This window comes from Drosophila guanche, unplaced genomic scaffold (assembly GCF_900245975.1).
Source record: "Drosophila guanche unplaced genomic scaffold, DGUA_6, whole genome shotgun sequence".
NCBI classification, from domain to species: domain Eukaryota; kingdom Metazoa; phylum Arthropoda; class Insecta; order Diptera; family Drosophilidae; genus Drosophila; species Drosophila guanche.
The window spans coordinates 16808931-16834840 of NW_022995743.1; the positions used below are offsets into that span (position 1 = coordinate 16808931).

Here is a 25910-nt window from a genome sequence, read left to right on the forward strand (position 1 = left end):
ATTTCCATTTATATTTGAAATTCTGTTTGTGCTATGTCTCTACTAGTAATAAGTATGCTTTTTGACTCCAGCTAAATGAATTGTTTGGTGTAGTAGTCCTTGGAATGAGCCTAAATTAACAACAAAATCCAGCTGGCAAGTGTTGCCAGTGGATCTCACACGGCACTCTCCGGCTAGAGCACGACAGTCCATGGATCCGCAAGACAGGAACGTTCCGGATATCAATAGGGTGCCCGTCACTGCGGGATTCATTTCATTCATTAGCATCCCTGCACAGGAGTTGACGAAGTGCAGCTGGATGGCCCATTCGGCATACTTCTTGGCCGACACCTGCTCCATGATTGGTATACGACACCAAGCATGAGCAAGGTCGAGGCGGCCGACATCCCAGCCAGACACGAACACTTGCACGGAGTGCGGAGCATTTTCTGGAGGGAGTTGCCCAGCAACGCGCTGGCCAGCGGCACCACCGGCTCTACCATCTCCTGGAATCCATCAGAATATTCCTTGGGCGTATAGCTGAGAGCACGGCTTATCGAATTGTCGATGACAAATTTATCAAAGAAATTTATTGTTAACATTCTGATTTTTTTGTGTGTTTAAATTTTCAAATTTATTTTACTTTACTTTTACTCGACAAAATAATTTGATGTTTACTGTGTGGCTGAACTGTTGACACTGAACTTAGGGCCGACTAACTCGTGACACTAACCATAAAGCATACTAGACCGGACACTCGAAGCAAGCGAAACGACACCGCTCAGTGTGCGTGGTGAAGTCCCAGAGGCCCCAGTTACGTTTCGCTTGCTTCGTTGGTCCGGTCTAGTATACTGTATGGTAAGTGATAGTGATCAACCACTGTTCACCCTTCTCCCCTTCAGTCCTCTACTAAGCTACTGCACCATGATCTGTGCCAATGGCAACTCCATGCAGGCTTACGCGAAACACTTCCACTCTTACCATTGTACCTTCCTACTCACATAAGTTTCAAAATGTATATCACAAGTAATCCTAACCATATACTTTAGCGGTAATGTTACACACTCCCTAGCGGATTTCGAATTACAGGATCACCGTCCTGCTGTTTTAAGCAACCAACGCCTTTCATGGTTTCTGCATGAGTTGTTAATTTGGGCACGGTAACACTGCGTTTGGTTCATCCCACATACATTCCTACTTGGGATCTTTGTAATAAATACTAAATATTTAATTGGACACTCACAAAACATAAATATGAGAACATCTAAGCAGGGCTTGCACCCACATTAAAGCACGACAGTGAATACAAAACAAGTAAACAGTAGAGTAGATAAATAAAGACATAAATAGTACCCCCGTATCCATTAGTTAGAAGTTTGAGGACTAAGGCTTAATATAGATGAAGGCTACGGTTACGCCTCGCTCTTTTGTCGATTCTGCATGACCTGCCGCAGTTGCGGGAACGTGCTTTTCGTCGGTGCTGGATGAAGGCGAGCACACAGAGACGTGAATGGCTCGTACAATGACGGTCGTTCCATGCCATTGACTGTGTAGTGTTTGATGCGCTCCCGTTGGCACCAGATGTTTGCCCTATCCATAATCTTTTCGACGGGATTGGGCATTGCTGGTGGCGTGTCCCTTTTAGCCCGGGCCCTCACATTGGCCAGTACAATAACGGGGATTTCCTTCTTTTCCTTATGCTTATCAATGTCTGTCTTGATGTCAGCCAGCATATCTAAGCTTCGTGGATCGATGGGATCGTAGACCAATACGAATGCATCGGGGAACTGTAAGTAGTGGCGTGGCAATTGGGCAGCCTGCTCGCCTTGCAGTCCAGCCGTGTCGTAGATGCGTAACGTCTCCCGAGCCCCACGACCCGTGTCGACACTAGCCACATAGATGTCTTCAATGGTAGGATGTAGTTCCTGAAGAAAAATTAAGTATTGTTTAAATTCAAATTAAAAGGCAATATGTTAATGTCTCCAGCGGGGCAGAATGGCAACGCGAAATTTCGTTGTCATCTAGAATCCGAAAAGCCGGGCTCTCAGCTATACAGGTGCACTGGTTCGTATGCATGTTCTTAATCGTGATCGTGCACATGCTCGTGCTGATCTGTGTGAGTGTTGCTACAGATTGTTAATTTCCTTAGAATTCAGGGTTTGTTTTTGTCGACTCTGATGGTTGGGCGAGGAAAAATTTGTGTTAGCATATATGTACATACATATTAACCCTTCACTAAGCACAATATGATATGATATGATGAGACGCTTCTTACGCGGCAAAACTGTACCTTAGAGGTTATGTGTTCAATGTTACATTTTTTCTTTATCTGTCATCTAAATCTACAACACTTCTTACGCCAACACGCTCCTTTCGCTCGCCCCCCTTTTCTAGAGCCAAACGCTGAAGAGTCATGGCAGAGGCAGAGACGAGGCAGATGCATGAAGAAACTATATAAGGAGGTCTCGTCGGCAAAAATTAGGCAAACGTGCGAGTGAAAAGTGCGAGTGAAAGGGCTCTCGCTGCAAGTGTGAGGGCAACGAAAATGGAGTGTGCTGATTAATCATTTCAATCAAGGCAATGTGAAAAAGTTTGTGAAATAGTTTGCTACATAATAGTAGTTTTGTGTTTAGAAAAAATAAACAATTTAAAAATATATGAACAAAAAAATTTTTCCGCAACCAACCTTTTGCGTCCACAAGCAAACGAGCATTGAAAATTAGGAAAAGCAATGAGTAACTCTGCCACCGACGAGGCCTTCTTATAGTTACTTCATGGGCAGATGCAGCTGCGGCACACTGCGCGAAGCAGAGTGTGAATGAGGGAATGTGAAAAAACAAATATAAGCTACGGGACGGGGTGGGTTTAGCCACCGTAAAATAATTTCTTCATTCCGGCTAAAATAATGGTTCAATCGTATCCCAATTTGGTCATCTATGCGCTAGATAGATATGGTCCTTCCCTACGGAATGGCGTTTTTAGTTTTCTTTGATCTTCAAAATTGTAGCTTATATTTTAAATAGACTTGTAACAGTGTGAGCATACAGAAGTCTGGTGGCTCTAGCTTTTATAGTCTCTGAGATCCAGGCGCTCATAAGGACGGACGGACGGACATGGAAAAATCTTCAACTCCTTTTGTTGCAATGGACAATTTTAAGCCCCATGCCAGCAAAGGGTTAATTAGCACAAATTGTTGTTTCACTCACACTTACAGCGCAGAGCACTTTCACTCGCACTTATTGACAGCATTGTTAGGAAAGGAATTTTGCCGACGAGACCTCCTTGTAAAATTGCTTCATGTTGCGACCTACGTTTCATTTTGTGTGCAACTTTTGTAAGTTTCTGTCTGAAAATTTCCGTTTTTCTTTGAAATTCTGTTTGTGCTATGTCTACTAAGTATGCTGTTTGACTCCAGCCAAATGAATTATTGTGTGTTCGTAGTCTAAATGAACAGCAAAATCCATAACTTTCCGGGTGCTCAACCGGATAACATCGCTCCCGGAAAAAAAGTATTTTTAAACAAAATTAAGTTACAAGAAAAAAAAAATTAAAAAAAAAAAAGTTAAGTAGCGGTTAAATACCAAAAAAAGAAAACGGTAAAATCCAGCTGGCAATAATGAATTTAAATCCAGTCTTGCTAGTGGATCTCACACGGCACTCTCCGGCTAGAGCACGGCAGTACATCGATCCGCAAAATAGGAACGATCCGGATATCAATAGGGTGACCGTCAATGCGGGATTCATTGCATTCATTAGTATCCTTGCACAGGAGTTGACGAAGTGCAGCTGAATGGCCCATTCCGCATACTTCTTGGCCGACACCTGCTCCATGTTTGGTATACGACACCAAGCATGAGCAAGGTCGAGGCGGCCGACATCGCAGCCAGACACCAACTCTTGCATGGAGTGCGGAGCATTTGCCGTAGGGAGTTACCCAGCAACCCGCTGGCCAGCGGCACCACCGGCTCTACCATCTCCTGTAGGGGCATCAGAATATTCCTTGGGCGTAGTCCAGTCGCGCGTAGAACCAGTGCACCGGTACAGCTGAGAGCACGGCTTATCGAGTTGATGACAAATTTATCAAGAAATGTATTGTTGCCATTCTGGTTTTTGTGTTTAAATTTTCAAATTTCTTTTACTTTACTTTTACACAACAAAATAAGATGTTTACTTTGTGGCTGAACTGTTGATAATGAACTGATAATGAACCATTTTAAGGGCTGGTTGCTTCGGCAGGTGAGTTGTTACAAACTCCTTAGCGGATATCGACTTCCATGATCTCCTGCCCTTTTAAGAAACCATGAGTTGTTCATTTGGGCACCGTAACATTGCATCTGGTTCATCCCACAGCGCCAGTTCTGCTTACCAGAAGTGGCCCACTGGGCAATTCGTGACGATGTTTTTGTGTACGTTTGTTTGTGCTGTGAATTGTTTGTATGCAGCCCTCTTCGTAGAGCTATTGGAAAGCTAGCTACTGCCCCACTTAAGCGGGGATAAATCTCCTTTGGTTTACTCACTGTGTCCGCATTTAGGTTCCCATACACCAACTGCTCAATAACTGTTGTCTTCCCTACGCCTTTCATGCCACATACCAACACTTTGCCAACTTTACCAATTTTCGCGTTCAGCATTTTCTTTTTACGTTGGTGTTATTTATTTTAAAATATCGATATATTTTTTTTTGTCAATATATATCAAATCTATTTTGTGATAGTTTTTCAGGGCTACAAAGCTGGAATACTTCTATCTATATATATCTTCTATCTATTGTATGGTACTCCCAAATATAATAGTGGTACTACTCAGATTGTAAAAAATATGTTCTGAAAATATTACGCTTCCACTTATTGCATATTATTGTTAAGAACTTAATTGATTGTTATTGTTAAATAAGTCCAAAATTGTGACCAAGCTCGTCGAATCGATGGAAATTTTGAACAATTTGCTGTGGAAAAAAATCGAAAGACCCCACGATCTTATCGATTGTTATATCGATGGTTTTGCACCTCTCGTGTGTCTCTAGATGACACTGAACTGTAACACGCTTCTTTCCTTTCTTTCCTACATACCATAATGGCGGTAGGTTTATACAAATTTTTGGTGGCGTATAAATTGCGCCCCATCGGCCATTATTTAATAATATTTGTGAAAAGTAGAACTGTCAAAACTATGTGGACGCCTGTGATGTGCCACCCGAAGTTATATTTAACGCGAATATGGCTCCCAAGTAACAGAATTCATTGATTGTTTCCAGGCCGTTGCTAAGAAGGAACCTAAAATTAAGCGCGACCCGGCGAAGAACCCGATGCGGGATCTGCACATCAGGAAGCTGTGCTTGAACATCTGCGTTGGTGAATCCGGTGATAGGCTGACCCGTGCCGCCAAGGTAACTATTAATTTGTGTACACAAAGGCTGTTGTCAGTTGAAGTAAACTAAAAACTGTCTTCAAACACAGGTGCTGGAGCAGCTGACTGGTCAGCAGCCAGTGTTCTCCAAGGCCCGCTACACAGTGCGTTCCTTTGGCATTCGTCGTAATGAGAAGATCGCTGTCCACTGCACCGTGCGCGGTGCCAAGGCTGAAGAGATTTTGGAGCGTGGTCTGAAGGTGCGCGAGTACGAGCTGAGACGCGACAACTTCTCCTCCACCGGCAACTTCGGTTTCGGAATCCAGGAACACATCGATTTGGGTATCAAGTACGATCCCTCTATCGGCATCTATGGTCTGGACTTCTACGTCGTACTGGGCCGTCCAGGTAAGCAAGAGATAGGTCTCGCCCTCAAGCGAATGTGCACTTAATTAGGTATCTCTGCCAGACTAGGCATTGATACTCAGTAAATGTGCGCAAAGAAATGAAGATGTGCTCAAAGGGATCTGCCCTAATGCGAATCCACACGGTGCAATTTCCACATTATTTGAATTAGCCCAAAACCTTGTTTGCCTGTTACTAACGTTTTGCTCTTTCCGTTTCAGGCTACAATGTGAACCACAGGAAGCGCAAGTCCGGCACTGTGGGCTTCCCCCACCGCCTGACAAAGGAGGATGCCATGAAATGGTTCCAGCAGAAATACGATGGCATCATTCTGAACAGCAAGAAACAGTAGAAGCTCTAATCGTAACAATGTTTTTTTAAGATGAATTCTACAATAAACCTTGGATTCTGTCTAAACGTAATTCATGTTTTATATAAATTATGATTCAGATTGAGAGCAGAAAATAGTCTACAAAGAAATAGCTTGATAATCTGCATGTACAAACTATACTCGAGCGAGCAGTGTTCAATTTGCCCCATCCCCTTTGAGGGTTGGGTGTGGGTGGCTGAGAGCGTGGGAATGTTGTCCAAAGTCAGGCAGGAGGTGAACTTGAAACTGCTTGGCCATAGGCATGGTAGTAGTAGTAGTAGTAGGTGCTAAAGTTGAAGGCAACCGAAACTGCCAATAAATCGATGCCTTCACACTGAGGATATTGTTGCCATGGCAATCCAAAGTTCTTTGCAGGGCCAAACATGTCAGAACCATCACCCTCGCCGTGAATCTTATAAACAAATTGCGGCGGATGCCAGTAAAGCAGAAAAAATGGGAATGTTGCACAATTTGGCCGATTTGATAAAGATAAAAAAAGACAAAATGACGATCCTAGTGCTGGGCCTGAACAACAGTGGCAAGTCGACGATAATCAACCACTTTAAGAAGCCGGGTGACCAGTCGGCCATTATGGTGCCTACAGTGGGATTTATGGTGGAGCAGTTTTACAGTAAGTTTTGTATTCCAGTGCGATGGCATATCCAATACAAGGCGTATAATCCATCAATATCTATCGTTCTTGAACAGGCATGGCAGGAGTTAGCATCAAGGCGATCGATATGTCGGGTGCCACACGCTACAGAAACCTTTGGGAGCATCAGTTTAAGAACTGCCACGGAATAATATACGTTATTGACTCCAGTGATCGCATGAGATTCGGTAACTGTCCATGAATTCTTATTGATTCCACCACCGCCAGTTGCTCAGCTATCCCATCAATTTTAGTTGTGGTCAAAGATGAGTTGGACCTGGTGCTACAGCATCCCCATTTGTGCAATCGGATTGTTCCCATTCTCTTTTATGGCAACAAATCGGACGCAGAGGACTCCCTATCCAGCGTCAAAATAGCAGCAGGTGCTCCCAACAGAATTTACATATCACAATAGTTGTCAATAAATAACTTCAATAACATTTTAGCACTCAGTTTGGAGAACATCAAGGAGAAACCCTGGCACATCTGCTCCAGCAATGCCATATCCGGCGAGGGCCTCGGCGAAGGTGTCCAGTGGCTGGTTCAGCAAATGCGTTTCGCAATGCTAAGCAACAAGGACGCCTCGAAAGCAAAGTCCAAGAATACCAAATGAGTCTCATTCCCCGTTAATGTTTCTTGAGTTCAATAAAATCATTATTTGGAAACAAACATTATTGTCGTCTAGGAAATTAACAGAATTTTATTTTTCTTCACGCCTACAGAGACAATCATCTTGGTTCATTACAAATTAACACAGGCAAAAATTAGGCTTTATTCAAGTTTGCTTCCTCCTTGTTTAATTGATAATAAAGTATATAAAGTTAACCAATAATTTAGCAGTCTAGGAAGTTAGCCGCCATCAAAAGTTCTAATGCGATCTCTGGTGCAATTGGAAACTCGGGTATTTCAGTGGAACTATTGGTGTAGCGTACTTTGTAAGTGAAGTACATGCAGACCTTTTGTAAGACGTGCGACCTGAAAAGAAGCAACATGGACATCAGCACAGTCGGTGGTTTAATCGGCACAAATGTTAACTGTGTGGATCAATGGTGATCCCAGCATCACTAATGTCATCAAATCTTGTGAAAATATATGCATTTGAATACATTATGCATTTTTTTCTAGCGCAGTGTGTTTTACGACTTATGTACATACAGGCATGCATGTTTATATGTACTTAAGTGTGTATGTATTGTGCAAAGTCGCCGCCGGTCAATAGGTCAGAGTGGGTTATGCGGCCCCAGATAGTCCGCAGTTGCTAGCCGAAAATTGCAGCTTAGATTGAACTTACGGAATCTCCCGAAAGTGCACCTCATTAGCCTCGTTCTCGGCAAATTGTCCTGGGCCGGATAACATCGCCTTGATAGTGCCAGAGGTGAGAGCGTGTTCCCGTTTCACAATAAATTCATGGCCGTCCGAGGAAATTAGCTTGACATACATGGCGTCCGGACCCTCGCATCCGCCATAGATTTTGTCGCTGCGCTGCTCATCCATTGCTATCATCTTTCGGGGAGCAGGTTTCGGTAAAAATCATTCGCAAAATTCTACTTATTTATTTTTTTATCTTACTTGTCATATATAGCAGCAGTGTGACCGTCGTCTGACCCTCAAAAATATACCAAAAAATTTACGTTTGGGAAAAAAGTATTTTTTGTATTCTTCAAATACTTGTATTATATATTAGAATAAGGAGAATCATAGAGAATGATAAAGAACAATCTACCATTTCATCGATTCATTATAATATCCAGAATATATAGAAGTATAGTATATAATACTATACTATACTATTTGGTTAGTGCCAGAATGAAGCAAAAGACCATTGGTTTTTTTATTTACTGTAAATACCGGAAACTGATCAATATACTGTAACACTCCGAAATAATACCGAAATACCGACTTTATTCGCAAATAACGTTATAATGGCATTATCCCTAAAGTCCTGGAATCAAAAGTGTGTGTAAACAATCCCAGACAGGAGGCGCATTTTTTAGATATATGAATGTAAACCAAATAAATCTCATGTACATATAGGTATTATGAAGGTATGTATATTTATAATAGGCATAATTTCACATAATTTTCTTTTCTGGTTTTATAAGCTTACTGTAGAAGAATGTGTACCTAATGCTAATACGCTTTTTTTATCGGAGAAGTCAACAATTATACAGCCAAGCGCAGTAGGGAATATCAGCTGAATACAATAAATTATAGATGGGTTCAGCAAAACATTCTGGACTATCACATAGAATAACACTAAAGGTAATTGCTAAAGCTATTTACAGAGAATACACTTGTAAGATACATGGTAATAAATAGTTGTACGTAAAATTGCAACATAATATCCAACAGAAAATGCACAAGCGAGAATAACGCAATGGATAGGTGAGATAGGAAAATACGTTGTGCATCATGTTGTCCCTATAGATTAAAGAACGATTCGAAACGAACTCGTGAACAGCCAAGTTTTAGATTGCATTACAATGAGCAACATTCCATGTATGCAGGACAGCTATTTTTCCAAAAAAGCTTCCATCCACCGTCGCTTTAATCGCTGTTGCTAATCAGCGACTCCTGCTGCTCATCGTCATTGACTCTGTAGAATAAAAATACAGTTAAGCTGGCGTCCTTTAAAATGCTGCTCGGAGGACTCACCTAACAATGTTCGGCTTATGGCAACGACAGACTTTTCTATATACAATTTTGAACAGTTTCGTAAGCGGATCGGTATCATCGTTACGCATCAGCAGCGCAACGAGTGTCAGGGCCAGAAATATGGGTATTGAACCCATATAAAATGTGCGCGAATACGGCTCATGCTTCAGCATAACATCGAATACAATGGCCAAGGGAATCTGCAGCGACATGGCCAGAGTGCCAATCAGCGAGGAGGTGAGAAAGCAGCCCCACAGCCATAATGCCTCCGCTAGCACGGTTCCTATTAATCCGTTCAGAAATAGCAATGCCAATTGCCCCTGATTGGGCACTTCAAAGGTTTCGATCTTGGTGAAATGCAAAATGAAGAATATCGGCCACAACAGCATGAGGTTCCAGAGGCCAACAAACCCTACAAGAACGATACCAGTTAGTTATCAGGAGCAGGAGATAACAGATAACAGAGTTTATTTGAAGTAGGCATCAGCTTACCGAAAAACAAAGGTATATCGACCTTTTCCTCAGTATCACTTTTTCGTTTGACGAACACCAGGTACGAGGCGTAGAAGAAGGCGCTGAACAGGGCCAAGAGGACACCCCTTGTCATCTTTGTGTCGTGCAGATCGTTCATTGTTATGGCCACAACTCCTCCAATGTTCATGCCGACAGCAATCACCTTGGTAATGGTCAACTTGTCACCTGTTGCCGAGGGAAAGACCGCGGCCAGACAGATGATAAAGAACGACGACGTAGAGCTGACAAGTGTTATCATGGCAGTCTCATCCATTTCCAGGGCCAGCTGAAAGAAGTAGTTGGCCACAAACCAAAGCAGACAGAAGAGCAACGCCGTCTTGGCTGTCTTGTGATGGGTCTTCTGCCGCCTGATGCGCAAGCTCGCCGCGTAGGAGAGGCGCGCGAGCAGTGCATCGGTGGCCTCATGTGCGGACATTTCACGGACCTCTGCCATCTTGCTGAAGCGAACACTGCGCACACTGGAATCGTCGCTCTCAGTGCCGGACAGTGTGTTACCGCTGGCATTGGCCGTCGATGCCAGGTGAGCCGATCTGATGGGCACATAGGTAGGATCTCCCTGCGAAAGAGCAAAGTTTTATATACGTTTCGTAATTAATTGTATTCGCACTGGGCTTACCAAGCCAGCCTGATTGGTGTAGTAGTTCTCATCCTCGGCATTCTGCTCCATCATCTGCAGGAGACAGGGTTTAGGAGTGAAATAAAAAATTGCCTTTTGAATACTTACAGCGTAGGTTCCATTTTGGCGCTCGCACGATTCTTTCCATGGCGCCAAGATTCCTATAACCAGCAGATAAATGCTAAACATTGACGTTTTGAAATATGTGCAGAAGAAGGGCTTATCGAACTTGGCCTCCTTGTACAGAAACTATGGAATAAACGAATCAAAATCAATATGAAGACTGCAGATGGTTCGGGACGGATACCTTGGTTAGCTCGCTGGAGGAGACCCAGACGATATCGACTAGTACCAGTATTGTTATGCCCAGTATGAGCTTCTGTGTGCGTCCCAGCATGATTGGTATATGACTTAACTTTTCGAGGGGTTCGCAAACGTTCATATGATGTTGTTTGTCGGCCTGGATTTCGCCTCCAATTGGTTATCTAAATGCTAATAACTATTTACGCTTGTGCCGCCAGCTTTTCAGTTTCATTTTGCGACGTTTTCACGCAGCTGCTATCCTCGTTCCAAAATTATCAAATGGGCTTCGCTCCAGGCGTCTCTATATTTTGGCTTCCAAGCAGAAGGACGATGTGGTGGTCATTGCAGCTGAAATGGAAATGGGCGGGAGGTTAATGGCAGCTCCAAAGGAATTGCATTTATTGATTTTGTGTGCGCTGGTGGGTGGGTAAGTTTGAGGCGTGAATGAATTATATGCTAACGGTAACACACTTGAGCAATCAATCAACGCAAAAGAGGAACAATTCGATTAACAGGCCAATCACTCAATTAGCGTCTGCTCTCCAGGTGTCTGAGCAATAATGCGAAGCTAATTGGTTTGCTATTCAAATAAATAGCTGCAATATAAATAAATCAGGAGAGATCAGTGACGAAAAGAATACCACTCGAATCACATCTCAATTGGCTTCAATTGTTTTGGTAGTAAATTGTACAGTATGCCATCAGAGGGGGGCGGGATGGGATGGAATGGATCCCCCTGCTGATAACAACATCGAACGGAAAAACAAAATCAATAAATGGTCGAAACGAACGTTTTCGATATGGCAGAACAGCAACAAGTTTTTTCCTTGTGCACGCTTGTTCAATTGTTATAACTTGTCACACACTTTCAGATGTGGTTACGCTTGGTTAATTTATGCATTTGCAGTTTCTTCTTTCGTTTACCAGATATTCTATTCGCCTTTACAGGGAAACTTTGCTTTTCTGCCTGCCTACCTGCTGCTACCACGGCGATTGCTTTGATTGTTTTTTGCCCAAACGTTGGGTGTTGTCTATTTCACTTTTTTGGCGGCTTTGTTGGGCCGTTCTCTGCGTTTTATCGAGTTTTTAATTTGTTTTTATTTAATCTACTCGCGTTTGCCTGACTTTACAGTTTAGTTGTTTGTATGCTAGGCCAGCTGTCACTGGACGGCAGCGACGCTGGCAGCGCAGCCTTCCGTGATTTCCTCGATTTTGATGTTCGACTTGCGAATAAAAGCTAGGTGGAGCCCTAAGCACTGGCAAAATAGTTTTCCACGATACATTAATCAATTTCCAATCTGTTTTTGGGAACTATTTTTCATTTAATTATTGATAAATAAAGGTTTAATCGAAACAAATAGTTTAGTTTTCCGAATCTTTGATTTTGCCTCAGCGTGACCGCGGATTTATCGATACAATATACCGACAGACTCTGGGAAATATACCGCAATATACCCTTGCATTTTCAAAATATACTGCAAATATACCGTTGTCTTTAATCATATTCCTCGATTTTGATGTTCTTTCTAATATTACTAACTTTCAAAGACTTTTAACACTAAAACAATAATTTAATCCGATTGAAGAACCATTTTGGCTTCCTATAAATGTTCTGTTTCATTCAAATCCCCCCTTCTGGGGAAGCAAGGGAGGTTTGTGATCAGTATGTAAGTGTATGTAACATGTATAGACACATGTATGTTAACCGATATCATGAACATTTTTGAAAAATAGCGCGCGCGACAGAAGAGAAAAGAAATTCTATTGTTTTTCAGAAAGATAAAGGAAACGGGAACATACATAGGTAAATATTATAATAAGCTCGTAGAGGTTTACTGCAGTTCTTATATCTTTACAACATAATTGGGGCTAGACTTCGGCTTATACATTACAGTTACTCTTTTCTTTTGCTAAGAAACACCGGATAATGATGAAAGAAACATTATGATCGTCTAACTAATCACCGATTGCTTTGATTTTATTTATTTATTCTTTTATTCTTATATACTCTCACTCATTTTCTACACCTTGTGGCCAACCTTCACAGATGGATATCCATCCGCTGTCGGAGGCTTCAGCCTTTTTCACGCCTAACAAAATGGCAGTTTCCTCAAATATCCATCCATACCCCTGTCAACTTCGGACTCAGTTGCTGTAGCTTTAGGTCGCTTTTCTGCAAAGCAATCTTTGTCTCTCGTCTTATAGCTCTAATCTCAAATCTCAATTTAATTTTATACAAAATTAAGCAATTGGTGTTCCCATAACCTACTTTTTTTTTGAACCATTCTAAGCGCTAACTAATGACCTCCACCACATTTTCTATCCTATTCTCGAGGACACCATGTTCTGGATCGAATCTAAACATCAAATGACTTGTCCTTTGTGATCGCAGCCACATTGCCACAAATCACGCCCAGCATGAACCTTTCCAGGATTTATGCAATAATTCGAATTATTTAATTTACCATCACCTTAGTTTATCAACTTTGCAAATTCTATCTTTCCTTCCTCTCCTGTACATGAGTATGTATCAATGTCTCCTTTGTCTGTCGGGTCGGTCAGGGAAATCCTCTCCTGCCAAACGCTCTCGCATGCACTATTAGGGATCCTTTCAACAGGTGCGAAAAAGGTGGGAACTTCGAAAAGTTCGTCATTTTTTTACCTGCATGCCATACCTTGCCGGTACATGCCAAAGAGAGGATTAGGTCAGCTGGAGAGAGGATTAGGTCAGCAAGAGAGAGGATTAGGGATAGAATATTTCTATCGAGTGGTAATCGAATATAACCAAAGATGCCAGATCATTTTCTGATTGTGCCCGCCATTTGTGGCATTTGAAACTATTTGTTGGGCCAGGTTATATGAAATTAGCTATGAAACGAAAACCAAGTAAAATTTCGTCACCTTTTAGAGGGAAAATGTATCCAGCGGATGCTCTTTTAGCCCGTCTCGATATATCGAGTATCGAGCAATAATACTAAATAATACCAAGCAAGGAAATCGAAATCTTCTGGCGCTATTTTTAAATTTATATTTTTCTCTGAGCTACCGTGGAACGGATAATTTGTTGTGTGTGTTTATCGTTCGTCAATCAACTGTTCTACCAGTTTTGTGGGCTACCTAATTTATGCAAATAATGTTGACAAATTACTTCTCTACGCGGGCAATTTACAGTGGAATTATGCTGTCACGCCTTCAGGACACGTTTCGGAATGGATGTCGGCACGCACACACACACACAGGCAGAACACTGTTGGCTGTAAATGATATTCAAATACAAAGTTGATACTCGAGATTTACTCCAGAGACAATGATATCGCCATCGGCGGGGCAATACAGGAAGACAGATATCCGCGTGGTCGTAGCCCCGTCTTAGCACCGACAGGACGGACGCACAAACATCCCACCGCATGCTTATGGCTCAGTTTCACTTTCATCACTTCAAACCCGATTAAGCACCTCATTTGATGTGTTATTTATTTACTGATTGGATGATGATAAAACGCCCGGCAGACATTCGCAGCAGGGCCCAAGCCCAAGCCCAAGCCCAAGCCCAAGCCCAAGCCCAGGACAGGACAGGCCAGGCCAAGCTCCTTCTCCCAGATCAGATCGGTAATACTAGAACCTGAGCAGGCGTGTGGGGGTGCGGGTGCGGATTGTACATTGCCTTTGTTATTTTCCACTCGGCGTCTTCGTTTTCGTCTATTAAAAGACAACAAAAATAAGCGTCTAACTGCCACATAAAACAATACAAAGAATAATAGGCTAACATTTTTCACCCTCGACCCCACAGCAGGCCCCCAATCTGGAGTCCGGACCACACCCACAGCCCCCACTCGCTGCCACTGCTCTGGCACTGCCCTGCCTCTCTTGCCGCATGTGCCCCGCAGTCAGTCAGGCAGCCACTCAGTCGGCGACACCTGTCAGGCTCCTGTCCTCTACCCCCACGTGCTGTGGGCGTATGTGCGTAGGCATAAAATAAATAAATAAAAAAAATTGACTACCAGACAAGGAGGGAAGTAACCTGGAGACTGGAGTGTATGCCGGAGGAGTGTTAACAGGAGGAACACAGTGGGTGCCCTGCCCTGCCCTGCCCTAGCTCTACATATAGCAGCACAACCCGGACTCAGACCCAGACCAAGACCAAGACCAAGACCGAAACCGAGGAAATAATATTATGTCGACCCATTGAGACGAGCATGATGTAATTTTCTTTTCCGTTAAGTTCCATTTCTCGTTCTCTCTCTCTGCTGCTGCTGCTGCGGAAAATGAAAGTGGTTATTCCTTTATTGACAATGTGTGGAGGAGGTTTGTGCCAAGAGCCTTCCCCTCTTGTTCAACAAATTTTGGCTGGTTCCAGGTGTAGTCTAGAAGCGGCAGCGGCAGTGGCAGTCGAATTGAAAATTGTCAATTGCACATCGAAAGCTATATGTGTGTATGTATGTGTGTGTGAATGTGTGTACATGCAGCTTGACTGCCATAATTCGCGGATGGATTCAATTATACCACTGTCACATTACATAAGCCGATTACAGCGATGATAACAAAGCATTAAACTCATTAGGCGGCCACTCAACAAAAAATGTCAAACGCTGATATCGTCGGAGGGGGGTGGTAAGGAAGGCAGGCAGGCAGGCAGGCAGACGAATGGCGGGGGGAGTGCGAATAAGAGTGTGTGAGAGAAAACCACGGGCTGGGCTCGAAGTTCTTACCAATAAAAAAAACATATAACGGGAATGGAAGCTAAGCATCTCAATGACGATGCTTGAGATACCCTTCCAGATAGCCTCTCAGCTATATTCAGAGGCACATAAAACCACTGATCTGTTCTTACTCTTTAAAGCAATCCCAAAAGATGTTAAACAATTCCTCTTCGTTTTTTCGTTAAAGAAATTTCCATGCACGTGGCTGACACTTCGCGTGCTGGGTTCAAGCAAGACAAATAATACCCGCTTGAAGAGTATCCAAATGAAGGCAGCAACGAAGAGCGGAAGAGGAGGAACAGAGAAATGGGCTCTGTTCCAAGCCCCAACAACAGCAACAACCACAACAGCAGCGAGGGACCAAAAAAGAGAAAAGAGAAAGACAATAAAGGCAAACAGAACATAAATTGAAGCAAGCCGCGCCAAATATCAACAAAGCTTGGACAGTGGCGTGGGTGGGGTGGGTTGGAGAGCATACAAATACATAGAGAGAAGGCGGAAGGGAAACAGAGAGAGCAAAACAATAAAAAAAAGAGAGCGCACCCAACAACAACAACAAAAAAACAGAAAAAAAGAACGATATCGCATATCAAGAAAAATCACAACGAATGACCGCCAAAAAAAGAGGAAGAAAAAAAACCGAATTAAATGTCCCCAGCGGACACACAAAGCAGTGAAGGACTACTGGGGGCAGGCTGCAGGAAGGAGGATAGGGTGGCTTATGGGGGTGTTTCAGGGATGGAATGAAAAATGATTGACTTTTATGGTGTAACGCATATTCGGTCTTTAACATAATATTTGTCATAAAATTAAGAGCTGCCCCACGAATGCAAAAAGACAAAGAGAAAGAGAGATAGAGCGAGATACAAAGAAGAAGGGACTGACAGACAGAGAGAGAGAGAGAGAGGGGGCTGACATTGTCATATAAAAATTTGCCAAATGTTGATGCCGGCGGGAAGGAGCTGCCTTTTGCCGAAAAGTTCATGCAGTTCACGAAATTTCACACACGCACGCCGGACACCCACCGTCCCATACACATACGCACACACACACACACACAATACAGCATACACATATGCGCACATTTCCGGTTAAAATAATAATGCCTCGGATTGAATGGTGGGGGAAGTGTGGGGGTAGAGGGGCAGGAAGGACGGTAGCTACCAACAAAAGCAATAATTATGGCAAACGAGTTTGCCTCGTCTTACGCCTTTTGTCGCCCATTTTCCTGCTTTGACATAAGCCTTAACCTACAAAGATGTCCTCCTGCCACACATACACACATACAGCCACATAACCATTCACGCACCCTCACACACACACACACACACTCGACAGTCACACTCACACACAGTCACAGACAGTCACACAGAGCTGGTGCTGTCATATACGAGCAACAAAGCAATCGAAGCTACTACCCATCCTCCACCAACTGCTTCGTTCCTCCTCTGGCACTGCCGACTATTGTTGGCCAAGCCCCAACAGCTACGCTACCAATTCCCCGCTCTACTGCCTCTCTGCCTTCCCCTTCCCCTTCCAGCCAGCCACTCACTCCCTGTGTCCGTCTCTATATCTCTTTCGGTTTGTGTGCAGGAAATTTCGTTTTATGCGCGAGACAAATCGCACCTTATTATGTGAGACGCTCATGTATGGGTGCGTGGGTGAATTTTGTAGATGGGGCGTGTGCAGACATTCAATGCTGTGTCCTTTCTGCGTGTGTGTGTGTGTGTGTCTGTATGTGTTCGTTTCGACTTTGCGACGAGCCATTATCCACACTCATGCACCCACGCCATATATATGCACTATGGTCCCAATGACCACTTTTGTTGTCCTAAATTAATACATAAATTAATAATATTTTGATGTAGTTGTTTGATATTAGTTAAGAATAGCAAGGGGCATGGGCGTGGCACCTAATTTTTTTAAGGAAAAATCGGTTTTTTTTTCTCAAAATGTTAGAAGCAAAAAAAAAGATGGGAATTTAGCAGTGCATGACTCTATAAAAAAAGTCTAGCACCAATTAAAACAGCTTAAAAATCCAAGATAATCGAAGTTTTTGCATTGCACAAAGCATTCTCCATAGGAGTTTTCATTATAAAACAATATTACACTGGATATCAAAATAGCTAGTGACTAATACTGTGGCTTAAATGCAATGCAAAATGGCACCCTACTTCACAATTTACTTCTTCATTGTGTCCCAAGCGGCAAATAAAACATTGAAATTTCTCAGTTGAGGTTATGATCTATAAATGCAAATTTTAAGAGTTGTGGTCAAATATGGCATTTCTGACTATATACATTTTAACAATCAAGGTGGGACTAGGTTAGGAGGCACTCTATTAAAAAAACGTTTTCAAAAATTAGTTTTCACTACGAACTGATACATATTGAAGGCCTCAATTTGACATACAATTACGAAGACATCGACAACTAGTACTACTAAACTACTGTAGCCAAAACCAACTTCTAGGTTTTAACTTTTAAAAATTAGCTTTTGGCCAAGAAAAGTGGTCATTGGGACCATAGTGCTATGGCTTTATCGCCCAACAACAGAAACAAACACACACGCACTCAAAGGAATTTACATTTTATGTGATGCATATACATACATACACACATGAGTACATATGTATGAATGTATGTGCATGAGTATCGCCAGTGCGCTACACTGATAAAACTTGGCAAAGTTTTGAGAGAAATGTACCTAAAATTGAAAATAAATCTTTCCACGAATTGTCATTCGCAAACATCAAGCAGTGCACTGCTTCACTGGTTATGTTAAACCTAACAGCGTGCATTAACATTTACCGCTGGACTTTATTGCACGACTTTAAACGGTATCTGGCAACAGACGATTATCAGACGGCCAGCCTCCCTCAACCCGCCATTTGTGGGTCAACCATCAGCGGCGCTGCCGCACAAAACTGAATCGAAGTCGAATCGAATCGAATCGCGTCCGAGTCAGCGCTGGAGTCGGAATCTGCGTCGTCTCTGCCGTAGTCATCGTCATCATCGATAAACCTCGGGCATTAGTTTAGTTTCATTTCGTTTCCCTTTTGGCTTCCAGCGATTCCAGGAAGGCAGCAGACAGACACCACGCCCGCTACAAGAACAAACAGCAGTTATCATAAAAGAGAAAGAACGAAAAAGAACTCCAGAAAAAATTGAGTTAAATTTCATTCTATGTATGTATTTACATATGTACATGTTTGTATGTATGTATTTATGTACATTGTATTTTTTGGCGGCTTTGTTTGCTTTTGATTTCTTTTTGTGCGCTCTGTGCATACGCTCGCCGCGTGACTATCCCGTGAGTGTGGGCGGCGAGTTCTTCCTGTGCTGTCCTGTCCTACTTTACCTCCCTGTACAGCACATTGTTGGGTCCCTTTGTGCCTGCGCGAAATTTCATTCACAAAATCATCTTTGCCTTTGCCCCCTCCCTTGCTGCGTTCTCGTCCATCATTCTGCGTTTGTTTCCCTCCTGCTGTTGCAGCGCCTTTGGCTTCCTCGCGGTGCGTGTTCTAAAAGAGTGGCAAAACCTGGTGGTAAGGACTGAGCACGCACAGGGCATTCGCAACTGCGCAAAATCCTTGCTGATTCCTTGCGCTACCCAGTTTCGCTTGGCTTCGTTTCTACTCGTTTCGTTTCGTTTGGTCATGCAGGCGGCGGCGGCGGCATCGGTGACGGCGCCCTTGTAACGGTTATCTGAAAAGCTGTGCAAAGTCTGCGGCGCTACCTTGGCTCCAATGCTCCAAATGAAACTGAAGCTGTGTCGCTAGCTACAGCCGACCGCAATTGAAGCGGATGCTGCCATGCGATGCGATGCGATGTTCAACTTACCAAACTGTCAGATGGCGTGACGATAATAATGTCGAATGCAATGCGGACGCCTGCCTGCCTGCCCAACGAGACTGCTCCTCGGAGTTGGCCTGCTCCTCCGACTGTTGTCGTTTGCTATTATGACTGTTGACGGACGGGCCGAGTCTGTGGTATGCCGTGATGTGACCGTTTCATCTGGCCGCTGGCTTTACCGCAGAGACTCTACAACTACTCTACAACTCTACAACTTAGATCTTTGCCATTTTGAACAGCTAATTGATGCAGCTCACTCTGTCTTTCTCTCTGTTGGACACACACAAAAACACAGGCACACAGGCACACGAGGACTCTGAGCCGCAAGTTTTCTTTCTTATCAATTTCAACGAGCACACCGACACACACACACACAGCTGGCCATTTGTATGGGTGGGTGGGTTGTGAGCCCGCATAAGTTGACACATTCAGGAGCAAACCCAAGCCTGCAACGGCAGTGGCCGTCTCCGTCCTCAAGCCGGGCAAGCAGCCTCTTCGGCATATCTTAGCACTTTCACTCTCTCTCTCCTTGTGGCTGCTGGTACTTCTGGCTGGTGGTGCTGCGCTGGTGCTTCTGCTGCTGCTGCCGGTGGTGCTTCTGGGTGGGTCCTTGTTGTCCTTGCTTATTGCATGTGTCACGGTTATTGATTGGAATGCGCATAAATTGAGCCAGCCTGCTCCCCCAGTCGAATTACATATGTGGGATTTTCCCTGGATTCCCCTTTCCGTTTTGCTGTTCTTCGAGTTTGTTGTGCTCTGCCATTTCTCCCCCGATCGGCTGGGGTGTGGCTAATGCCGGACCCGAACCACCCTTTGATTTGTAGTCGCTGCTACTTAAGTTAATTACCAAAAAAGAAAATCCAGCTTAATAATTCAAGTGGCAGTGGCATCAACTGTCCAACCCTTGCCTCCACCTCCACCTCCACCTCCAACACTATTGAGTGAGTGGCTGCTGCTGGCTGCTGGCTGCTGTCGAGTGTCTGCTCGAAGGTCGGCCTGGCCTTGGCTTGCCCCAGTTGCCACAGTTGAACAGTCAACGAGCCAGCACGAGTCAGCGCGTGGGTAGTGTCATATTGGATTACTTCTAATTGGCACAACAGTTTAAAGAGCGGCAGTGGCAGTGGCAGTGGCAGTGGTAGTGCCAGTGTCAGAGATAGCGTCTCATCATGCTTGCTCCACTTATCCGTCGCGATCTTCTGAGCCCAGGACCAATGGGTAATTACGATTCCATCCACTGGCCGACTTTGCCGTCACCTATGCCGAGACGAGCTGAGTGGGATTAAACGACATTATAGGGTATTACACATTTAGGCCAAGTGAGACAAAGACAAAACACCGTAACGAAATGCTACACATAAAAAAAAGAACAAAAGAAAGAAGGAAGAAAACAAAAAGGAAAATAGCAAAAGAGCAAAAGGAAAGTACGAGTAGAGGTAAAAGCAAAAGCAAAAGCAAAAGCAAAAGAGACCAAAACGAACAGAAAGGCAAAAGTAAGCTGAAGGATGGGAAAGGGACTGGGGCGGGAAATTCTTGAGTGAGTTTTGGACTGGCTCTCCCTCGCTCTTCTGGGGCAGTGTGATTAAGTGTCCTGCATCAAGTAATTTTTCATACTTCAACTCGAACTGGCAGCCAAAATAGAGTTCGAAACAGCACCTGCTGTTGGCGTACTGTTAGCCAACAGTCTGGACAGCAGCAGCACATCCTGGAAGTTCGAAACAGCCTGAGAGCCGCAAAGAGAGAAAGAGAGCCAGAGAGCGCTAGCTAGCGCTCTCTCTTGTCAGCTGCTGCTGACTTCGCGGCCACACACTCGTTCTGGTGCGCTCGGACTCGGGTTCGGTTCGGGTCGGTCGGTATTCCAGTTAAGCGCCATCTGCAATTGTGGCACAGTCAGTGCTTTGGGGCCATCAGCAAGAAGCAGGATTGTACGGTATATATCCTGCGTCGTCGCGTCCACCACTCACACAAAGAAAAATCAAATCAAATCGAATCAAATAATACCACAAAAAAATAGTAAAGAAAAAGAGAAAAAGAAAAGAAAAGAAAAGCACCCCCAGAGGACACCATCAAATGTCTTTGAGTTAGCCGCAAGTGAAGAAATCAAAGTGCCAATCCCTCGGAATGTGTACGGCAAACGGGATAAATATAGTATGCTGCGAGAACTGCCATTCGGGCTAGTCTAGTTGCAGGGAAAAAGGGTGGAGGTGGAGCAGTTGGACAAGGACAAGGGAAGCGGAGCAAAGCAGACCACAGAAGAAAAGAAAAGAAATGAAATGAAAGAAACGAAACGAAACGAAAGAAACCCAAGAAAATCTGCTAAGCCAAGCATAACTCTCGAGCACTGCCTACAACGCCCCCTAACCTGCCGTGTCCCCGCCCACACGCGAACGAACCGTTACGGCAGTTGATGCTGCGCTCTGGGAAGAACACCCATACACGCGCACACACACACACACACTCATACACACACACACATACGCTGCCTTATATGCACGACTATATAAGTACACTTTATAGGTACATAAGTATATGTGCAAATAGTTAGTGTATTTTTCAGTGCGGTAACGGTAACGGTAGCGCTAACGGTAACGCCTTCACCCACCTTTCCCCGGGGAGCATTCACCCCCACCGCCTCCCTTTAAAACAACGGGTATAAAAGAAAGAAAAAAAACAACGAAAATCCCCTGTGATTGTTATATAATTCGAAAAAGAATCCTTAAGCCAGCATATTGTTCAGTTGAGGAATTGTGCAGCACATCGCTGAAACTATTCCTGGCATAGTGTGTAGACCGATTCGATTCATCGGAATCGAGACAAATGTTTCAGAGTTTTGTGCTACGTTCCGGGCTTATATAAGCGGCTGTTGTACGGCTGAATGGAATGGATCCACCAGCAGCAGCAGCACACGCACCACCACAAAAAAAAAAAATAAAAGAGAAATTCCCCCTGTACATATACACCTCTACATGGGTGTGTGCGTGTCTCTCAGTGTGCGTGTGTGTATGTGTGTGCGTGTCTCTCAGTGTGTGGGTGTGTGTGTGCGCAGTGTCAACGCAGCAAATAAAACAAAAGTGAAAGTTAACACACAGAAAGAAGAAGAAGAAATACTTCGATTGGGAGCGGAGCAACAAAATGAGAAGTGAAGGAGTACAAGAGCCTGGGCTTGGGTCGCTGGTCGAGGGTCATGTGGGGAGGGTGGGCCAACAAGGATTTAAATAATACAACTGTAATCAACAAAGAAAAGTAATTTCCTTTGTGATACACACGCAGGCAACAATTTCTGCGAAGGATCTCAAGACTTTCAGGGAAATTTGTAATCAAAAGAAAAGACAGAAGAGGGGAGAGAAGATTTCAGATTATTTTTCTTTTTTTCTTTTAACATAATGTGCTGCGCTTTCCACTTCTTGGACTTTAGCACCAACACCACTGCACAACACAGACACGCTTCAAACGGGGGAGAGGAGAGACTCATGGCAAATCTTACCACCAATACTTAGACAGAAGGGCTACAGTGACGACCCCAAATACGAGATGGGGGCGACCGACTCGGCTTCTGCTTCTTTGCCATCTCTCCTTTTGCTTCTTCTTCGGCTTCTACTACAACAAAAAAATGGCATGCCGAGTGCTTGCCTGGCTGCCCTAAGTAACTACTCACACACAAACACACTTTCAGCGAGAGAGAGAGAGTGGAATAGTGGGAGAGTGGGAGAGAGAGAGCGAGAGAGAGGCAGGCGCGTACACGTACACTTACACCCACGACTGTTCGTTCTCGTTCTGATTCTCATTCTCGTTCTCGTTCACGTTCCCATTCTCGTGGTGCTCGTGGATGGGGATCCATCCACAGCCATCCGCTGTTTTTGTGTTTGCAGCCCCAAACAGCAGAGCAGAGCAGAGCAGAGAAAAGCGAGCAGCAGCAGCAGTGGGAGCAGCAGCAGGCCGCTGGCTGCGAATTATATAAATTTCTTTGCGCTCTGTGTGCCTCTGCTTGTGGGTGTGTGTATTTATGTGTGTGTGTGTGTGTGTTAGATATACGGGATTTCCACGACAATTTTTTTCGGCTTTCTTATTTTGTGCGGTGTTCGCGTTCGGCTGCTCGGGCCCCAGAGCTTCGGCTGAACGAAGCGCGCGCCCCAAGCCCCGTTCCATCCAACTGTTTCTATGCAGAACATAAAAAAAAAAAAAACAAAGAAAGAAGAGCAGAAACTAGACAAACTTTAGTTAAATATTTTAAGAAAGTGCTTTCCAATTACATTTTCTCAGTGGTTTTTCTCCGAATAACCTCAACAAGAAGCAGCAGTCAGTGGGCGGAGAGTGAGCGAGAGTCAGGCCAGAGAGCAAAAAGGGAGAGCGAGCCATTTTTGGGGAAGCCTGAGAGCGTGAGCGCACAAAACATTTTTGAAACAGTTCTTGTTTTTTTTTGGTTGAACTAACTAACCAACAACTAAACACCCAAAATAATGGAGTATATATAAATGAAATAACAACAACAATCACGTTTTACAACAATTTCTTTATGTCTGTGCAGATTTCGAAATAATTATGTGAGCCCAAAAACCAATTCAACGAAGCAGCCGAATTTCCACAAAATTTCCAATTTCAAGGTTAATGTGCAGCCCCAACAACTACAACAACAACAGCAACAAAAAAAAAACAACAGAAACAACAACAGCATCCATAACAGCAGCTGCCACAACCCCCCGCCCCCCATCCATACTATAAGCTAACCAATGAAATTCCACAAATAGTTGATAGTCCCCAAAAAGAAAAAGAAAATACAGTGCAAAGAAAACGTGTGAAAAATTGAATCCATGAAAAGTTTGAAATTGTTCAATTTGTGTCGAATGTCGAAATGAGCCGAGGGTACCCCTACCGGATTAGTCCCCCAGCAGCCGAGGCCAACTGAATGCCATCCAGCGACCTGGAGAGCAGCGGGACTTAGCTTTGGAATCTTGTTGAAGGCACGGGACAGGACAGGATTCATGCCTCTAGCAGCAGCAGCAGCAGCAGCAGCAGAAGAAGAACCAGGAGCAGAGGCAGAGGCAGAGCCAAAGACAGGGAGCAGAACTGTTCAGCAGACACTGAAACTGGAGTCAAATCAGGATAAGGATACGGATAGGGATAGGGATAGGGATAGGGATACGGAACAGGAGCAGCAGCAGCAGCAGCAGCCGCAGCTGGATCTGAGCACACCAAGTAGTCCGAATCCCACACTTCTGATGATGATGGGGCCATGAGCCCATCATTACTCGCATTGAATTGGAGTCGCAAGCGCGTCTCAAGCGGGCCTGCACCATGCTAGCACCGCCGAACCCGAGGTCAATATGCGGCCAGGACCCGGGCTGGTCGTGATGGCGCTTGCGTTTATTTCGGGGGCTCGGCGTGGCAGCAGCAGCAGCATCAGCTCAACGACGACGACGACGACGACGACGACGACAGCATCCACATCAATAGGAACAACATCAGCGGGAGCAGCGGGAGTAGGAGGAGGAGCAACATCGGGAACTGGAGCAACTGCAGAAGGAGCAGGTGGAGGTGGAGTTGGAGCAAGAGGAGGTCACAGAGGTGGAGGAGAAGTTGGAACTGCGTTACCGTCCAGAGGCGAGTCGTCGTCATTCATTAGCAGCTCTGGCTCATATCTGCTGCCCATCTTCCTGCCTCACCATCTCGACTTGTACCGTCGGGCCAAGCCCCAGGCCATCTACCAGCTGCCACCCACTTACCAGCACGCCCACGGCCACGGCCACAACCCCGACCCCGACCCCGACGATCCGCGTGGTCGCACAGAGGCGCTCAGCGCGAGGCTAAAGCTTCGTCGGAGACGCGAGCGCAGCCTCAGTAGCGACATTGTGGGCAGGGCGGGAGGGACGAGAAAGGGAGTGGTGACGGAAACGGAAACGGGAACTGGGTCCAGCAACGAGGAGGAAGAGGCCGAGCAGGAGCAGGAGCAGGAGGAGAGCGGCTTGCCGGTGCAGTATTCATCCTCACAAGCGTTAGACGAGGACGAGGACATCTTTGCCCTTGTGGCCGAGGACGATTTGCTGTCCGAAGAGTCCTTCGATCGCTTGATAAAGCTCAACGAGGACGTGGACGAGGAGGATAAGCTCAACGAAGAGGATTACAATATCCAGCAGCAGCAGCAGCAGCAGCAGCAGCAGCACGAGCCAGTCCAGGAATTGGAGGCGGACAACGAGACAGAAGCGGAGACCGAAACAGAGACAGAGACGGAGACGGAGAAACAGCAGCAGGACGAGAGCAGCCTGATTGATGAGAGTGTCCTGCAGCCCAGCGACAACATTAGCCCCAAGGAGTTTCCTTCCACCAACAGCCAGAGCAACAGCAACAGCAACAACAACAATAACAATAACAACAACAAGAGGGAAGCTACAGGCAACATCCTTGATGTCCAGGCGGCTCAGCTGATTGGCCAAAAGGATAACAGCTGGTCCGGCGGCACCTTTGGCACCTCCGCTGCAGTGGCCATAGCCTCAGGCTCGGGCT

At 44.7% G+C, this 25910-nt stretch overlaps 6 protein-coding genes across 10 annotated transcripts in view; 3 read left to right on the forward strand and 3 right to left on the reverse strand.

Moving 5' to 3' along the window:
• Positions 1-1183: 1183 nt before the first annotated feature.
• Positions 1184-4651, reverse strand: LOC117578680 (NF-kappa-B inhibitor-interacting Ras-like protein). The gene is made up of 2 exons (XM_034264307.1): positions 4497-4651; positions 1184-1904 (listed from the first exon to the last, which is right to left on the reverse strand). Exons 1-2 carry the CDS (start codon positions 4608-4610, stop codon positions 1392-1394), a joined length of 627 nt encoding a protein of 208 aa, XP_034120198.1. The 5' UTR covers positions 4611-4651; the 3' UTR covers positions 1184-1391.
• Positions 4652-4940: 289 nt separating this feature from the next.
• On the forward strand, positions 4941-6152 carry LOC117578681 (60S ribosomal protein L11). The gene is made up of 4 exons (XM_034264308.1): positions 4941-5058; positions 5234-5365; positions 5436-5733; positions 5952-6152. Exons 1-4 carry the CDS (start codon positions 5053-5055, stop codon positions 6080-6082), a joined length of 567 nt encoding a protein of 188 aa, XP_034120199.1. The 5' UTR covers positions 4941-5052; the 3' UTR covers positions 6083-6152.
• Positions 6153-6311: 159 nt separating this feature from the next.
• Positions 6312-7390, forward strand: LOC117578679 (ADP-ribosylation factor-like protein 6). The gene is made up of 4 exons (XM_034264306.1): positions 6312-6731; positions 6809-6940; positions 7007-7135; positions 7199-7390. The coding sequence occupies exons 1-4, from the start codon at positions 6452-6454 to the stop codon at positions 7363-7365; spliced, it is 708 nt and encodes a 235-aa protein (XP_034120197.1). The 5' UTR covers positions 6312-6451; the 3' UTR covers positions 7366-7390.
• A 36-nt stretch (positions 7391-7426) lies between these two features.
• LOC117578682 (elongin-C) lies at positions 7427-8338 on the reverse strand. 2 transcript variants are annotated; one of them, XM_034264310.1, is made up of 3 exons: positions 8322-8338; positions 8044-8255; positions 7427-7727 (listed from the first exon to the last, which is right to left on the reverse strand). In XM_034264310.1, exons 2-3 carry the CDS (start codon positions 8253-8255, stop codon positions 7586-7588), a joined length of 354 nt encoding a protein of 117 aa, XP_034120201.1. In that variant the 5' UTR covers positions 8322-8338; the 3' UTR covers positions 7427-7585. The 2 variants fall into 2 exon arrangements, with proteins under 2 accessions (XP_034120201.1, XP_034120200.1); XM_034264309.1 differs by lacking the exon at positions 8322-8338 and having other exon boundaries at positions 8044-8311.
• Positions 8339-9286: 948 nt separating this feature from the next.
• On the reverse strand, positions 9287-12009 carry LOC117587817 (solute carrier family 35 member F5). 2 transcript variants are annotated; one of them, XM_034278778.1, is made up of 7 exons: positions 11836-12009; positions 10865-11208; positions 10666-10806; positions 10558-10611; positions 9900-10497; positions 9408-9819; positions 9287-9348 (listed from the first exon to the last, which is right to left on the reverse strand). In XM_034278778.1, exons 2-7 carry the CDS (start codon positions 10997-10999, stop codon positions 9300-9302), a joined length of 1389 nt encoding a protein of 462 aa, XP_034134669.1. In that variant the 5' UTR covers positions 11000-11208; positions 11836-12009; the 3' UTR covers positions 9287-9299. The 2 variants fall into 2 exon arrangements, with proteins under 2 accessions (XP_034134669.1, XP_034134676.1); XM_034278785.1 differs by lacking the exon at positions 11836-12009 and adding an exon at positions 11785-11802.
• A 12697-nt stretch (positions 12010-24706) lies between these two features.
• The window catches only part of LOC117578643 (matrix metalloproteinase-14), a 57777-nt gene continuing 56573 nt past the window's right edge, over positions 24707-25910 (forward strand). For 2 of the 3 annotated variants that reach the window (XM_034264254.1, XM_034264255.1), the window contains exon 1: positions 24707-25371. In XM_034264254.1, coding sequence (XP_034120145.1) covers positions 24734-25371 — 638 coding nt within the window. In that variant the 5' untranslated portion in view covers positions 24707-24733. Of the gene's footprint in view, positions 25851-25910 lie in introns of all 3 variants that reach the window. The other variant, XM_034264258.1, reaches the window with a different exon arrangement.

Excerpts from the sequence above, each read along its gene's own strand:
- LOC117578682 (XM_034264310.1), bottom strand. The coding sequence starts at position 8,255 with ATGATAGCAATGGATGAGCAGCGCAGCGACAAAATCTATGGCGGATGC. Across the intron at positions 7,728-8,043 it reads GTGCACTTTCGGGAGATTCC|GTCGCACGTCTTACAAAAGG; the intron begins GTAAGTTCAATC and ends GCTTCTTTTCAG.
- LOC117578680 (XM_034264307.1), bottom strand. The coding sequence starts at position 4,610 with ATGCTGAACGCGAAAATTGGTAAAGTTGGCAAAGTGTTGGTATGTGGC. Across the intron at positions 1,905-4,496 it reads GGAACCTAAATGCGGACACA|GAACTACATCCTACCATTGA; the intron begins GTGAGTAAACCA and ends ATTTTTCTTCAG.
- LOC117578681 (XM_034264308.1), top strand. Across the intron at positions 5,366-5,435 it reads GGCTGACCCGTGCCGCCAAG|GTGCTGGAGCAGCTGACTGG; the intron begins GTAACTATTAAT and ends CTTCAAACACAG. Across the intron at positions 5,734-5,951 it reads CGTCGTACTGGGCCGTCCAG|GCTACAATGTGAACCACAGG; the intron begins GTAAGCAAGAGA and ends TTTCCGTTTCAG.
- LOC117587817 (XM_034278778.1), bottom strand. The coding sequence starts at position 10,999 with ATGAACGTTTGCGAACCCCTCGAAAAGTTAAGTCATATACCAATCATG. Across the intron at positions 10,498-10,557 it reads ACACCAATCAGGCTGGCTTG|GGAGATCCTACCTATGTGCC; the intron begins GTAAGCCCAGTG and ends GCTCTTTCGCAG. Across the intron at positions 9,820-9,899 it reads CGATATACCTTTGTTTTTCG|GGTTTGTTGGCCTCTGGAAC; the intron begins GTAAGCTGATGC and ends TCGTTCTTGTAG.
- LOC117578679 (XM_034264306.1), top strand. The coding sequence starts at position 6,452 with ATGGCAATCCAAAGTTCTTTGCAGGGCCAAACATGTCAGAACCATCAC. Across the intron at positions 6,732-6,808 it reads TATGGTGGAGCAGTTTTACA|GCATGGCAGGAGTTAGCATC; the intron begins GTAAGTTTTGTA and ends GTTCTTGAACAG. Across the intron at positions 6,941-7,006 it reads CAGTGATCGCATGAGATTCG|TTGTGGTCAAAGATGAGTTG; the intron begins GTAACTGTCCAT and ends CATCAATTTTAG.